Source organism: Falco punctatus (assembly GCF_963210335.1).
Source record: "Falco punctatus genome assembly, chromosome: 2".
Taxonomy (NCBI): Eukaryota; Metazoa; Chordata; class Aves; order Falconiformes; family Falconidae; genus Falco; species Falco punctatus.
Window position 1 is genome coordinate 100079748 of NC_137581.1, and position 13848 is coordinate 100093595.

General features: G+C 41.1%; 1 protein-coding gene across 8 annotated transcripts in view; it reads left to right on the top strand.

The window, feature by feature from the left end:
- Window positions 1–584: 584 nt before the first annotated feature.
- The window catches only part of PRKX (protein kinase cAMP-dependent X-linked catalytic subunit), a 137721-nt gene continuing 124457 nt past the window's right edge, over window positions 585–13848 (top strand). For all 8 annotated transcript variants that reach the window (XM_080375477.1, XM_080375476.1, XM_080375480.1 and 5 more), the window contains exon 1: window positions 585–1057. In XM_080375477.1, the coding sequence (XP_080231603.1) occupies window positions 877–1057 (181 nt within the window). In that variant the 5' untranslated portion in view covers window positions 585–876. The remainder of the gene's footprint in view (window positions 1058–13848) is intronic.

Consider the following 13848-nt stretch of genomic DNA (forward strand, 5'->3'; position numbering starts at 1 on the left):
TGCAGGCTCGACCCGAGAACACGGAGGGGCTGTGGCCGTTGCAATATCCACACCTACTTGAAAACAGGGAGTAAAATAACTGGTGAGAAACGTTTTGCAACGTGCGGGCGAGGGACGCTCGCTAACCCTGCAGCAGCCGATTGCTGGGACAGGCGTGCGGCCGGACGGACGCTCCGCAGAGCTGTCGGTGTGAAGCCAGGTGGGCCAGGAGGCCATCATCGCCAACTTTCCGTGCGGAGCGGACAGGACCTGTCCCCGTCCCCCGGCAGCCACGGCACCGAGGGAGCGCGGGGGCAGGCGCCGCAGCCGGCAGCTCACCCCCGCCCCGTTCCCCCCGCAGCCGCGCCGCCTCTCGGGCCGGGCGCGGGGAAGGACGAGCAAAGGGCACCGGCACTACCAGAACCCCCCGGGCTGCGCCCGCGGCGGGGGGGCGAGCTCCGCGCTCCCGCCGTGCGGCGGGGCCGCGCCTTCCCCCGCCCAGCCCGCCAGCCCTCTGCGGGACCGTGCCGCAGCGGCAGGCAGGCAGGCAGGCAGACCCCGCCCCTCCGCCCCGCGTGTGGCGCCGCGCGGCTCGGCACGGCTCGGCTCGGCACGGCGCGGCGCGGCTGGGCTCACCCTCGCCATTGTCTGCCTGCGCGGCGCGGCCGTGCCTGCTGCGAGTGGCGGGAGGCGCGGCGGCCGGCCGCGATGCTGAAGGGTTCCGCGCCCCCTCAGAGGCGGCAGCGGGAACGGGATCCAGCCCCCGGGAGCAGCCACCCCGCCTGCTGAAGACTGAAACTTTGCGTCCCCGCCGTTCCCTCTCTTCCCCCTTCCCCTCGCCGGTCCGGCTCGCCCTTCTCCATGTGCTGAGCGGCCGCGGGGCGCCCGCTCGGCCCCATGGACGCCTTCAGCGCCGCCAAGGCCAAAATGGGGGCGAAGAGCGGCGGCGAGGCGGCGGCGGGGCTAGCCGCGCCTCAGCCCGCCGCGCTGGCCCCCAGCCCCGCCGGTGCCGGCGAGCCCGCCGCGCCCGAGCCCGCCGCCTACAAGCTGGAGGACCTGGAGACCCTGGCCACCGTGGGTGAGTGCGGGAAGGGGCGAGGCGGCGGGACCGGGGAGGAACAAAGGAGCTGCCCAGGTGCCTGCCTGCGGCCGTGCCCGGCGGGAGGAGGTAGTCAGCAGCCGGCTGCCTCCGTCCCTTCCCGGCGCCCTCCTTTTTGGGCGCCTCCGCTGCTTTCTTCCCCCTGCCGCGCCCCAGAGCCGCGGCCGCTCGGGCGCTGTGGGCCCGTTCGGAGGCAGCCGGGTTGACCGGCGGCCGTTTAACAGGCGGCAGGTGCCGTTGGGGGCGATTCCGCTCCCCGCTCCCCGACACAGAGGGAACGGCGGCGCTGGGGAGGGGGCTGGCGGGCGGCCTCCGCGGCCGCTGGGCGCCGCAGGGCTGCCTGTGGTGGCGGTAGGCGGCTGAGGAGACGCGCCGCAGCCTTCGCGTAGCTGGGGAGCCGAGCTGTGAGCCGGGGGAGCTGCCGGCATTGTCTGTCCCCGGTGCGGAGCGAGGGCGAGCCCCCGCTGCTGCCGGTGTCGGCGGCCCCGGCTGCGAGATCGCGGCTTTGATCTGCAGCTGAACGAACCTGTAACCGGGTTTGGCCCGTCTGTGAGACGGGGGCAGCCGCTGGCTGAAGCCGAAGGACCTTTTGGTGTAAAACCTGATGTGTCTGGTTTAACTTCATTTACCTGCATCATGATAGAAGATTCATCATTTAAATGTAGTTGTCGGGCCAGTGAAGAGATCAAACAGGTTAACTGACTACAGCCAAGTACATTTCAAAACGCCAGCACGTCGTTGCCCTGAATGTAGATGCAAAGATGCTTTGCGTGTGTAGAATTTTTGGTAGAAGGCAAGGTTGTGTCTCACACCTACCACACTTATTAAAAACTGCCTGTAGTCAGTGGCATTGCAGACTAAATGCATGTATTTAATGAATTGGCATTTCAGACGTCAGTGGTCATGTTCGTTGTGTTCACATCCACCGTATCTGTCTGCGCATTGTATTTGAACTTACATACATATAGTTACATATATTTCTGCACCTGGTTTGAAGGCTTGTACCTTCAACTATTCAGAAATTTTATTCTTTTTTTCTTTATAGGACTGTGAAATAATTTTGGATAGTTTTATTCCAGTAAGTGCTGTAAGTCTTAATTGCCCTTAAGCTTTCCATAGCCAAAAGGGTGCGATTTCAACCCTTTTCTTAGTGAAGTGATAGTTTTAATATGTCTTTAAAAATCGAGTTGGAAAGGCCTGAGAATTTTGTGTTTGGTGAAGACCGTGTTATCTTCTCTTGAATTGTGTTGCTTTTTGAGATGATTTTTCCATTTTGAAATACGAGCAGGCATTTCATTGAGAAATTGAGATTAATACAAGACTGCTTTAAAGGTTTGTGATGCTTTTTTTCCCCACCAGAAGTGGTTGATCTTTTTTGTTACGTCATGATTAGTTGCTGTGGATACAGTGGACACAGAGGATTATGACTTAAAGTGAAGCGCAGACTGCAGAAAAATAGTAGTTTTTAAAGAAGTCATATAGTCATGGAAATGTTCCTGAGGCCAGTGAAGAAATGTGGAAATGATCAATAGCCAATTTCAAATAGTGTATTTTTAGAGTGTTCTTTAATGTGCTGTTTAGAGGTTAAGCAAGGGGAAAGTTCCTCAAGGCAGAAAGAGAGACTTAAAGTGGGGGTGCTTGATATGAAGACACAGAGAAGGGAATAAAATGTAAAAGGAGCAGACAGCTGCCTATCAGGGCACTGACAGAATACTCGAAGAACAGTCTCCCTTCTCTGTCTTCCCCAGCTTGATATTTTTTCCCCCATTTCTTCTTTTCTCAACTAGCTCTGAGATGATGACCGTTTTTTGCATCTCTTAGCAACTGTGGCATTGGTTGTTTTATAGGGAGAAGGAGGACAAAATGCAAAACTTCAAGGGTATAAAAATGTGCACAGATGAATAGATAAGGCCTTATTAAAGAAACTGAGCTGACTTACTGTAAGTTGGTTTTAAAATAAATGTGTGACATGCCTGTGCACCTCAGCAGAAGGCTGTGGGGAGGGAGAGGATCTAGCTCCTGACCAGGAAGCAGTACAGGGGCCTCAAAGTGATACTGAAACTGAGCACACTTGATGCCTGCCTCTGAGTGGCAGAGTTCATAAAAGATGCAGTGCTCTGCACTAATGTCTGTAGTGCTGCTGCGATCTGAGCTGGTAACGCTTGAGGTTGGGCTGCTCTGTGCGCACCTACTAACATGCTACGTAGCGTTCCTGAGTTAAATGGGCTGCAAGTTAAATCAGTGTAGAATACTGCAGAATAATATGTAGATGTGCAGTTTAGCTTGATAAAACTCATTTATGCTTGGCTTAAACCTTTTTTAATTAAGTTGGTTAAGTACAGTTTAGGTTTCTATCACATGTGCTGAAAGAGTAAATCTAAAATATTTTTATTAGCAGTGGTTTAAGTCAATACTGCCCTGTCCTCCATTTTGATCTCCCTGCACAAATAGATGAGGTCAATGTATTGTCATCAATTTCAGTACAGCAAGTTAGGGTTGCATGCAGTTTGATTGCTGTCAAAGAATAAGAATGTCATAAGAATAGCCATTTTTTTCCCTGCTGATGTTCTGGAAAGCTATGTGCTCTATTTGGCATACTTGGAGATGTTTGTGGGGGGGGATGGGGATACCCAGAAATTGCAGGACAGGAAGCTCTGCTGTCTTCTCTACTAGAATGTTGTTGCTTATAAACACCCAGGCTTAGAAGCACTATGTCCTTGAAAACTATCAACTTGGGAAAGTAGCAAAATAAGGAGGAACTCCATGCACTTACAGCTGTTTATGTCTAATATTTACGGTAACAAAATGATGTTGGTGTCTGTAAGATTGTGGTTATCCCTGACTTTAGGCACCTTCTCTTGAAGGATGAAGTAAAGTTCATATAAAAATAAAAAAAAAAATATGGAAGCAGTACCTGCTTTGACTATAACAACTACTCTTTTAAATAACCTTCACAGTCTAAGAGGATTAAAATCTGTTAACCTGACCACCATAATGCAGGCTGGTTTGCATGTGTTCTCTGATTTCTGTTGGATACTGTGCCTGGTTTAGCAAAGAACTTACCATGAGGGAAGAAGAGCAAAAGGGAGGAACAGCTTAGCATGATGGTTGGGAGGACGTTTATCTCCCTCAAACATCCCATGACTCAACCTTTGTTTTCATTTTTGTGGGCCCTTTGGTAAAAGGCATTGGGAGCACAGACTAGAGTGTAGATATGCTTTTGGGGAAAGTGCCCTACTATTTAGTTGATAAAGTGAAGTTGCTGGGTTTGAGAGAGCACAGTAATGGGCTACATACTGATTTCTGGCACTAGGAGAGGTTGAACAGGAAGAATATTTGAGGGTACTTCCTCAGAGGGTGAAGATGTGGCTTTGCATCTTTGAGGTGTATGGTTTTTTAAACAGTTCTCTTACATGAAAGGTGAGTGCTCTTGCTCTGGAGCTGTTGAAGGTGCCTGGTTGTCCAATTCTGGTTTTGAATTGATTTTCCCTTTCAAAGGATGCCGAAATACGAGTATTTGCTCAGCATACTCAGAAACTGCTGCACAGACCAGGCTGAAATATTCTGTGAATCTCAGTTGAGTTTACATACTCGGCTGTGCCAAAGATTGAGGTAGTTCTGTGCCGCACAGAAGCGAGAATTTATATGCCACGACTACTATGTTCATTGAAACCTAACTGCTGAAAGTTCATGGTCCACCAATGCTTATCTGAACCCATATCAAACTTTTTGTAGGTCTGGTCCATGGAAGAGAGAGACTATGAACACTAGTGGCATATTTTCTGAATCATACATGGTTTTGATGAGCATTTAACAAGAGCGACTTTCCAGTAGTCAGACAGGCTGTAGTCAGACACCTGACATATATCCTGTAACAGAGATATTAAATCTTTAATTATGCCATAATAACATAGTAATTTAGGTAAACTAGAATAGTAAGTACAAGAAAACCAGAAGGTATTTCTTCACTTTTGGGTAGGTGAAGTTGGGAGAACAAATTTAATGTTCCTAAATGAAATATATGATCATAGGGAAGGGGGAAGGAAGAGAACTCCAGGAGGAGAAAGATGACAAACTTATTCTTGTCTTCTCTCCTGTGAGATGTTTCTTGCCCATTTTTCAAAGTGCAATGAATTCCATAGCAGGCTTTATAAGTTTAAATGGAGTTTTGTAAATCTATTCAATTGATTGACATATTTTAATAATATTTTCATGCTAAAAGATTCTTTTCAAACAACTGTTCCCATGAAGTGCTTTATACTAAATAAATGCAGAATAAAAAATTGGGCAAACCAGTATTTTAATTTTTACGAGCATGGGAAAAGTTTAAGAAGTACATGGGAAAAATGAGGTGCAACTTATTTTTAAATACTTAATTTCACACACAAATGTGCTAGCCAGATATATTTCTAATGGCATTATATCAGCAGGACTGTAGGTACAGAACTGTAGTACAATGCTCTAAGAAGGAATCTGCTCTTGTATAGGACCTTACAGTACTATTTTTCCTGTGTATAGTCTTAAGTAAAAAATTCTTCACCAGAATAGCTAAGTTGTTCTTTACTAATAAACCACGCTGCTGTTTCTTTGTTGGTTTTTTTTTGTTTGGTTGGTTGTGTTTTTTTTTTCCTTCCTCATGGGGCTCAAATTAGTTTTGTTTCTTGCCAAGTGCTGTCTTTGGTTTCACTACTGAGGTCCTCACTTACTTTAAATATTGTATTCTAAGGGATGTGTGAGCATTGTTTTCCTGTTTTGTCACCTTTCCTTGATACTGAAGTGATAAGTAGTAAACCATGATTTTACTTGGCCATGTTCTTAAATACCACAAGTTTTGAAAGAAAACATGGTCTGAATGTTGTGACTGTGATGGTGACCTGAATTCACCATTACATTTATACATCTTTGAGACTTTAGGCATAAAGCTAAATGACTTGTTTTGTGTTTTTTTTTTCACTCTGTGTTTCTTGCTTCATTTTCCCCTCCCACAAGATCATACTTGTCCCAAAATAAATCCTTAGTATTGTTACAGCTGATGTTCTAGAGAGAAAATGACCAGGTGTGACTCAACTTTCTTCTCTTGCTTTTCCTGTTATCCGCTGCTGAGGTGAATTTTGGTAGCATAATGTTTATTGTGGAGCAGGCAGCAACAGATCCTTTCCTATGAGGTTCTTGTTCTCATTAGGCTGGAAAAAGATGGATTGAAACAAATATTCTCTTTTATCTTCCAGAAAGGTCAAAAAAGTGAGAGTATATGGAAGAAGTTTTAACATGTGAAAATTGAAAGTTCACATTTCTGCTTTTCTGTCTTCAGTGTTTAAAGTCAGTGTTGAGGTAAATGGCCAGTGTTTGCCTGTAACTTGTTTCTTTTGCCTTAATCTCGGATATTGAGCTGATTGCAGAAAAAAAATGCAGTATTCTTTCTCTGATGTTATGAACTTGACAGTATGTTACGGAGTGAGTTTTGACACTCAAATATACTTCTTGAGGATAAATAATTTAAGTCCTATAAATAGCCCAGAGATGCCCAAAAGCACCTGTTGCAATGCAAATAATCAAATAATCTGGAACCCAACTAGTGCTGATATTTCAGAAATAAGAAGCATGCAAAACTTCTCTCCCACAAAATCAAAAGCACCTAACACCACACCTTCCCACAGCCAAGTTGATACTTACAAAAAACTGATCTTCCAGGTGAAGATACTGTTGAAAAATTCTTCCACCAAGTGTTTTGTGTCAGCCAAACTGAAAAAGGTAGAAAACCTGAAAAGGAATAGAGATTTGTTTGGTTTTTTTTCATTCCCCTTCTTCAAAGGGAAGAAATAAGAACTTAAAATACTCGTGGTTGACAGCATTTAGGCTCTTAGGGCTTGACTCATCTTTTCTGTGTTTAGGTTCCTGAGTTTGCATGTCTGGACTGTTTGCAGTGGACAGGGAGAGCAGCCTTTTGAAGATGGATGTCTTGATATTTTGGCTGTTAAATCATGAAAATGTAGGGAGACATTTAAAGTGCATTTATTCCTAGTTTGGTCCACTTTAAAGGTGATATGCAATATGCGTATCTTAGAAGAAGGAAAAGGGCAGTGGAATTTATGTGTCATTTTTGTTTGTTATGAGAGGTACATGTGTATACAGCAACTAAGAGTGAGATTTTGTGAAGTAAAGATGGGAACTTCGCATTTACCTTGCAAGGGCTTGTCTGAGCCTGAGCTATTGGTAACCAAATTAATTTAGGTTAAACAATAAAATTCCCTTGCTGTTGATACTTCTCAGCATCAACATCTTCAGTATTAGCTTGTACAACTCGGGAGTAGTTTAACATGATGTCTTTACTAGGGAAAGCATCCTCCCGTTTCTGCACAATGTTAGAGTTTTTTTGGCAGCCTCAAAGATGTTGCTAAGTAAAATTTTGCAGAGTACTGTGTGTTAATGTGCACCTGCAATATTCAGGTGATCAGGAAGCACAGTTCTCAAAATTAGACTGTTTTCCCACAGGAAGACATATCTTTCAAATGAATGAACAAATGTGTCCTTTTTTAAAAAAAAAAAAAAGTTGGGGGGGACGTATATGGTACAACATTGTTTTAACCACTGTTTCCACTTCCCATTAGAGCAGTGGTTCAGTTTTTACTTGAAATTTATATTCCATAATGACGATGGTGACAATTATTATTCTTTAATATAGAAGGGGGATCAGAGATTTTTGCCTTAGTACAGACTCTTCTTTTCTATAGAGACTATAAATTTAGAGTGCTAAGGAAATTCATCTGGGAGACAGTTGAGTAAATTTTGAAAGTAGTTAACAAAACACATTATATTTGGAAAATGGGTGGAATGTTACAGAATGAGAAAAATACTCAAAAAACGCTTATGTCAGTCTTGTTACTGTATTTCTGTGGATAATTGTAGTCTTGCTTTGTTAATTTTGGTAAAAGAAATGTTCAAATTTTTGCCCCTTTTATTATATTTACCATTTTATTTTGTTTAAATAATATATTTCAAGAATATTGAAATAATTTTGGTTGTGCTAGTAAGACTGTAAGTTGGCAAATTAGACTTCTTTCTTGAGGAGTTTCAGAGGCTGCTGGTAGAAAAGTTATTACTTCTAGAAGCAGTGCTTTGTTTTCTTCTAAAGGTTGAGAGGTGTAGGCTGTAAAACAGTGTTTCTGTGGCCAGTTTTTTTCTTGAACCATTGATACTCTAAAAAAAAATATAAATCCTGAGAATAATACAGATTTATCATTTTGTATTGAACTTGAAGAAAACATCTTGTTCTACTCTGAAGAGCATTCTGAAAATGCTACAATAGTGATCTCATGAGAATTAACTTAAGCTTTTGGTTTTGCACAGTTTAAGGGCTACAGTCTTATTGAAATCTATTTTTTGTTAGATTTTGTTTTACAATTCAATTTAAGCAACTTAACTGTTCTATGTAACTAAGTAAGCTCTCACTGAAAGGCCAAAGATGACTGTAGCAGGGAAAATAGTGTTGAAACTGTAAGTTCTAGCATACTAGAAGTATTCAGAATGTGCTCTTCTAGACATGTGTTGTAGAACAGACAATTACAGTTTTCCTTTTTAGACATACCTAAACTAGATTTAAACAGTTCTCACCTCCTTTCAATACAACTGCTAGTTTTATTGCTAAAGTGCTTATGCTTTTGGGTTAATAAAATAAGCTTGCCTGAGCTGCTGTGTAATGATCATGCTGAAGGATTTGTATCAGTATCTATACCTATTTTAAGGTAGTTTGGGAATGTTTGCATTGCAGAATTGCTCTTCAAATGTGTGAATACTCAAATTTTCTTTTGGTGAATTCTGACAGCTGTCCTATCCAGTCTTATATTGTGGTGATCTACGGCATTTGTCATGAAAACTTACCACTCAGCTGCCTTTTCATCCCTGTCCCAGCTTGGAACAGTTGGTAACTGGTCTATTAATTGATTGACAGTAACTTTTGCTTAAATGTGTTGTCATTTTTTCTCCAGTGACTCAATTGGTCTGCTTCACCTCAGACAAATGGCTAGTGTGTGTGTTTTATTTCTTTCTTTATAATTGAAACATTAAACTTAATAAAGGAAGCACCGTTTCTATGTGACTAAACTGCATGGTATAACATTTTCTGTATAATACCAATAGCAATGTAATGTTAGACTTGTCTGTTGGGTTGATCTGGTCAGTGGAACAAACCATTTCCAAAGTCTTGCTTTGATCCTCAACTTTCTTAGTCTATTGAGGCAGCAGGGAAGTCCAGCTCAATTTGACCTACATTATAGTTAAGTAAATCTGAACTGTACCCTTCAGACAATTTGAATACTTTGTGAAGTATCTGGATTTCTAGTCTTGTGACTATTTGTTGGTGAGTGTTTATTTAAAACCAAAGTAAAAGTAGATTGCAAACCAAATAAAACCATGTAACCAATGTGTTTCATAGCCCTTATGTGAACAGGTTATGGTATCTAAAACAGACTTAATTTTTATGTAAAATCATCTTTGTTCTTGTTGCTTTTCTGGATATTCAGTTTGAATATCACCTACAGCTTTCTCTATGGGATTATAATTTTTATATATTTATGCATATATATTTAAATTTATATAAACTCATAAAACAAGTTCTGCAATTCTACAGCTTGATGCAGGAAGAGTGAGAATATGGAAGAGTCTTTGCTCATTTTTTGTCAGCATATATAGGACTTCTTGATTGGCTATTTATTGCACTTAGATCTTTGTTTCTGCAAATGACTCATACAGTATTTACAGTATGTAGCAATTTTTTACTTTTTTTTATTTTTTCTCTGCCTAGGATATTTTTTTGCTTCCTTAAAGGATTGATTCTGAGCTAATTTCTCATGAAAGTTCACGTCTGGTATTTGTTAATTTGATTCTGCCATGCAATTTGCAAGAATTCAGGTGTAATGATTATATTTTGTATTGGAATACTCAAGGCAGAGGAGCTATATAATATAAACTGCTAATAGCAGTTTTAACCTGTGACTTAACTGTGCATTTGTTTTTCTTATGTACACTTGGCATTGTCTCATGCATACTTTTAAAAAGCACTGAAGTTATCAATGCAATACAGTATTCGGCCTGGAAAATGTGACTAAATTCTGACATTGTCTAATATGAAAGGGTAGCATGTGGGAAACCTGCCAGAGGTTTGGCTTTTATTTTTTTCCCCACATGATTCTTACAAAGGAGATAATGGTCTGTTACCAAAATCATGTAAAGTGACCATTTATGGTGCCCGCTATGCGGTATTTTCCATGAGTTTCGGTATGGTTCTTCATTCAAATGTGGTTTCTTACACAGCATTCGTGGCATTTGCTGAAGTGTTGTTCTGTTTGTATTGAGGAATATGGGGACTCTGAGCAATCTGAAATATTTATGGTAATGACACTGCCATTATTGTTGAAGGTCCACAGAGCTGTCTGGGTTAAAGCAAAATGTGTAGTTAGTACTGGGGTTTATGCCTCTTGGGTATTGTTCCAGTCAGTAAATTAAATGCTCCAAAATTGTTTAGGTAGATGTTAAGAGAGCTATTGCTTCATAGACTCTTAAAAAACAGGCTAAACTGGGTGTAAGATTTTTACTTTGCTGATCTACTAATTAGGATGCACTGTAATAGCTACATGGATGGCGAATATAAAAAATAAGAGGCTGGGAGCTGCCTGTGTCTATGTGAAACTTCTAGGTGCTATAATAGCAGACTCTCCTAGCTGCCTGCCCCAAAACTGATGACAGACTCCTAGCCTCAGACCTCTTCCTCACCCAGCTTGGTATTGGCTTCTTACAGCTCTTTGGGTGCAGGAGATGATAGCCTGTACGGTTTTAATTTGCATGGCCTGCTAAAAATAACTTCAGAGTATGCCTTGTAAAATTTTAGTTTGTTTTCAGGATTACTGGGTAACTCCTTTCCTGTCTCTAGAGAATGAACTATGAGGACAGCTGCTGGTCAGTCTGTTTCTAAATTGGGATTCTTGTCCCTTCTTTCATCAAAATGTTTTAGGTTGCATGTTGGCATGCTGAATTTGTGTTCTGAGGCCACCAAACTCCCCCTGACTTTTGTGACTTTCAAAGGCCCGTGAAGACTTCTGCAGTATGTCTTTATTTAACCCACCCAGTTGTCACACTCAGAAGTAGTGGATATAGAAGTTATACTGAATCAACAACATTGTTCTTTGCCCTTTTTAGTGACTGACATAGTTCAATCCACATAAAATGGAAATCCAAGTTAGCAACCATAGATGTAGAAATTGCTCATTCATTAATATCTTTGGAAATAATACCATTTGGAATAGAAATTAAAAAATATTTATAAAAGTTTCCCAGTATTGCAACTTAATTCAGCTTATTCTGTTTAAAAGCTTTCTGCATCTTTTACAGTGAGTAGCAATGATTCCTTGCATCTATTCATGGAAAATTTTCCTTGAATAAAGCAATGATTCCTTGCATCTATTCATGGAAAATTTTCCTTGAATAAAGCAATGATTCCTTGCATCTATTCATGGACAATTTTCCTTGAATAAAGTTGGTTTCATTACTTTTTTTTTTTTTTTTTTTTTACCCTGCTAGAAAAGGCAGCTGGGAAGAAGCTGTAAGAAAGACAATGTGTCCTACAATACAGAACCATTAGAAGGAAAACAAAAGTATTGAGAAGAGATTGGGAAAAAATCTGAAAAAAAGAACTAACACCAAAGTTAATATAAAATATTTTAAAAGACATGGAAATATAGTTCTTTGGGGGAGGGGAGGGAAGGTGGTGTGTTGTTTTTGTTTTAAGTTAGTTTTTTGGATTTCACTTCTATACATTTCATCCTTCATCAGCTGAGAAGCAGAAACTAGTTGGGGCACATCCATTCTTGATGCAGTAAAGCTTATGAAAGCTATCCTTTTTAACCGTTTAATAAAATAAACTACCATTTGTTCTAAATGTCTAAGTGAAGAGAGTTTCTGAAATTCTCTCAGCTCTTTATCTGCGACACTTGACTTAGTGTAAGCTAAAATATTTATTTTGTTGGCAGCAGAGATGATTTTTTGCTGCCTTGGTTGTTAGGCCTACATTTTTTCAGTGCTCTTACTGCACTGTTGGTTGTGGGTTAGGCAGAGTACAGCCTTGTTGGCTTGGTTTGAGGGACTTCTGGAAAAACAATGCTCTGGAAATCTGTGATAGGACAGTTTGAGTGGGCCATGCATTTTGTGAAGTAACAGTATTTGACATCTGAAATCTAACAGATATTTGGGAATTATGCCTTTCCTTCCACCACCACCACCACCCATCCCAACAAAAAAAAAATAATTGTGCATGATTTAATTTTGTGAGCAGAAGTTAAGCATAAGATGTAGCTAGAGTGTAATTGCATAAATATTCAACCTATTTGATATCAGAGGCAGATTGAGAAATAGAATCTCAAAATCCTGTTTAGCAAGGATTTTTAATATTTTTTTAACATGATGTGTGAATTGTACTATACTGCAGCTGGTGTTACTTGTCAGTGACTTCTTGATCTGTTGAGATGAGGTTGCAATACATGCTAGGAGTAAATAGAGAAGCAACATTGTGCACTGGAAAATGCAGGAGACAGCTGGCTTTATGTCTAATTAGCCAGTCCCTCTTGGTTTTTTCTGACGCATCTGCAGGTAAACCCATATAACTTAAAACTAAAGCAGGAGTTGTTGCATAGTTATTGATTTCATAGCTTAGAGTCTGCCAGTTTTACATTGCTTTTCAGAGTTTCCTAGGAGTGTACTTTCTTGATAAAAGCCTGCAATATAAATAGTTTTGTCTTTGAATCTTGATCTTAAATGTTTAATTGCAAGTGAAATTCTTTGACACTGTGTATTTGTAGACAAGGGTTCACACTGCTGTGTTAATTTTAAATATTCTTTTTGAGTTTTACTGACTTTTTGCATGGTGGCTATTTGTATTTTAATAAAGAAGGTTCTTAGTGAAATGGTGACCGCCAAAGTGGATAAATAGTTGGAGAAGGCTGGCAGACGGTAACAGAGATGAATGCACAGGTGAGGCTATATCTTTGGTTCAGAATGTTGGAATTCCTACTAAAAAATGATGTTGGAAAAAGAGAGTAGGATAAGGGGACTTAACACTCTTTTGAGACACTCTTCTGCTTTGTATAGGTAGGTTTGCGATTTGTATTTCCTTGGTACTACTTCTTTTCAGAGCAAAACAAATAGAGCAGAGTGTATGTCTAGCTAGGAACTTGGTTGGATATTCTAAATGATGGTGTGTAAAGAAACAAATGTTACTAGTGCTTGGTTTGGTAGGTTTATCTGAACTTGTCAGTGTTGCTAGTTAATACTGAGTTTGCAATGTCAGCAACTTTATGTGGAAATAAGCCAGCTATGGATTCACTGATACCCTAAAGTTAGACATTCTTGCATGAAATATTGCCAGTTTATCTTCTGTAATAAAACACTTCAGTAAGCCTTTTTCTAATCGTCACATGTTTTGGCATTAAAAATATTTGTAGGAGGAAAAAAATTCTGCTGGCGATTGGATGTAACGGCTAGGGAGAGATTCAGAACTCCAGAGACTCACAGACTAGTTGTGATTTCTACCCTAATGGGCTTTCATTTTAGATAGAGATGTTAGGAGCTGCATTGTTGGAGAACAAACACAACTTTGTTGCTTGGCCTCCCTTGGTTCTCTGAAATGTGATTCTCGATATAAAATTAAACAGTGATTGTAGTAATAGAGGAAAAAAACACACCCCAAGCTACCTAGAATTGCTAGGACATTTGGGGGAGGGGGA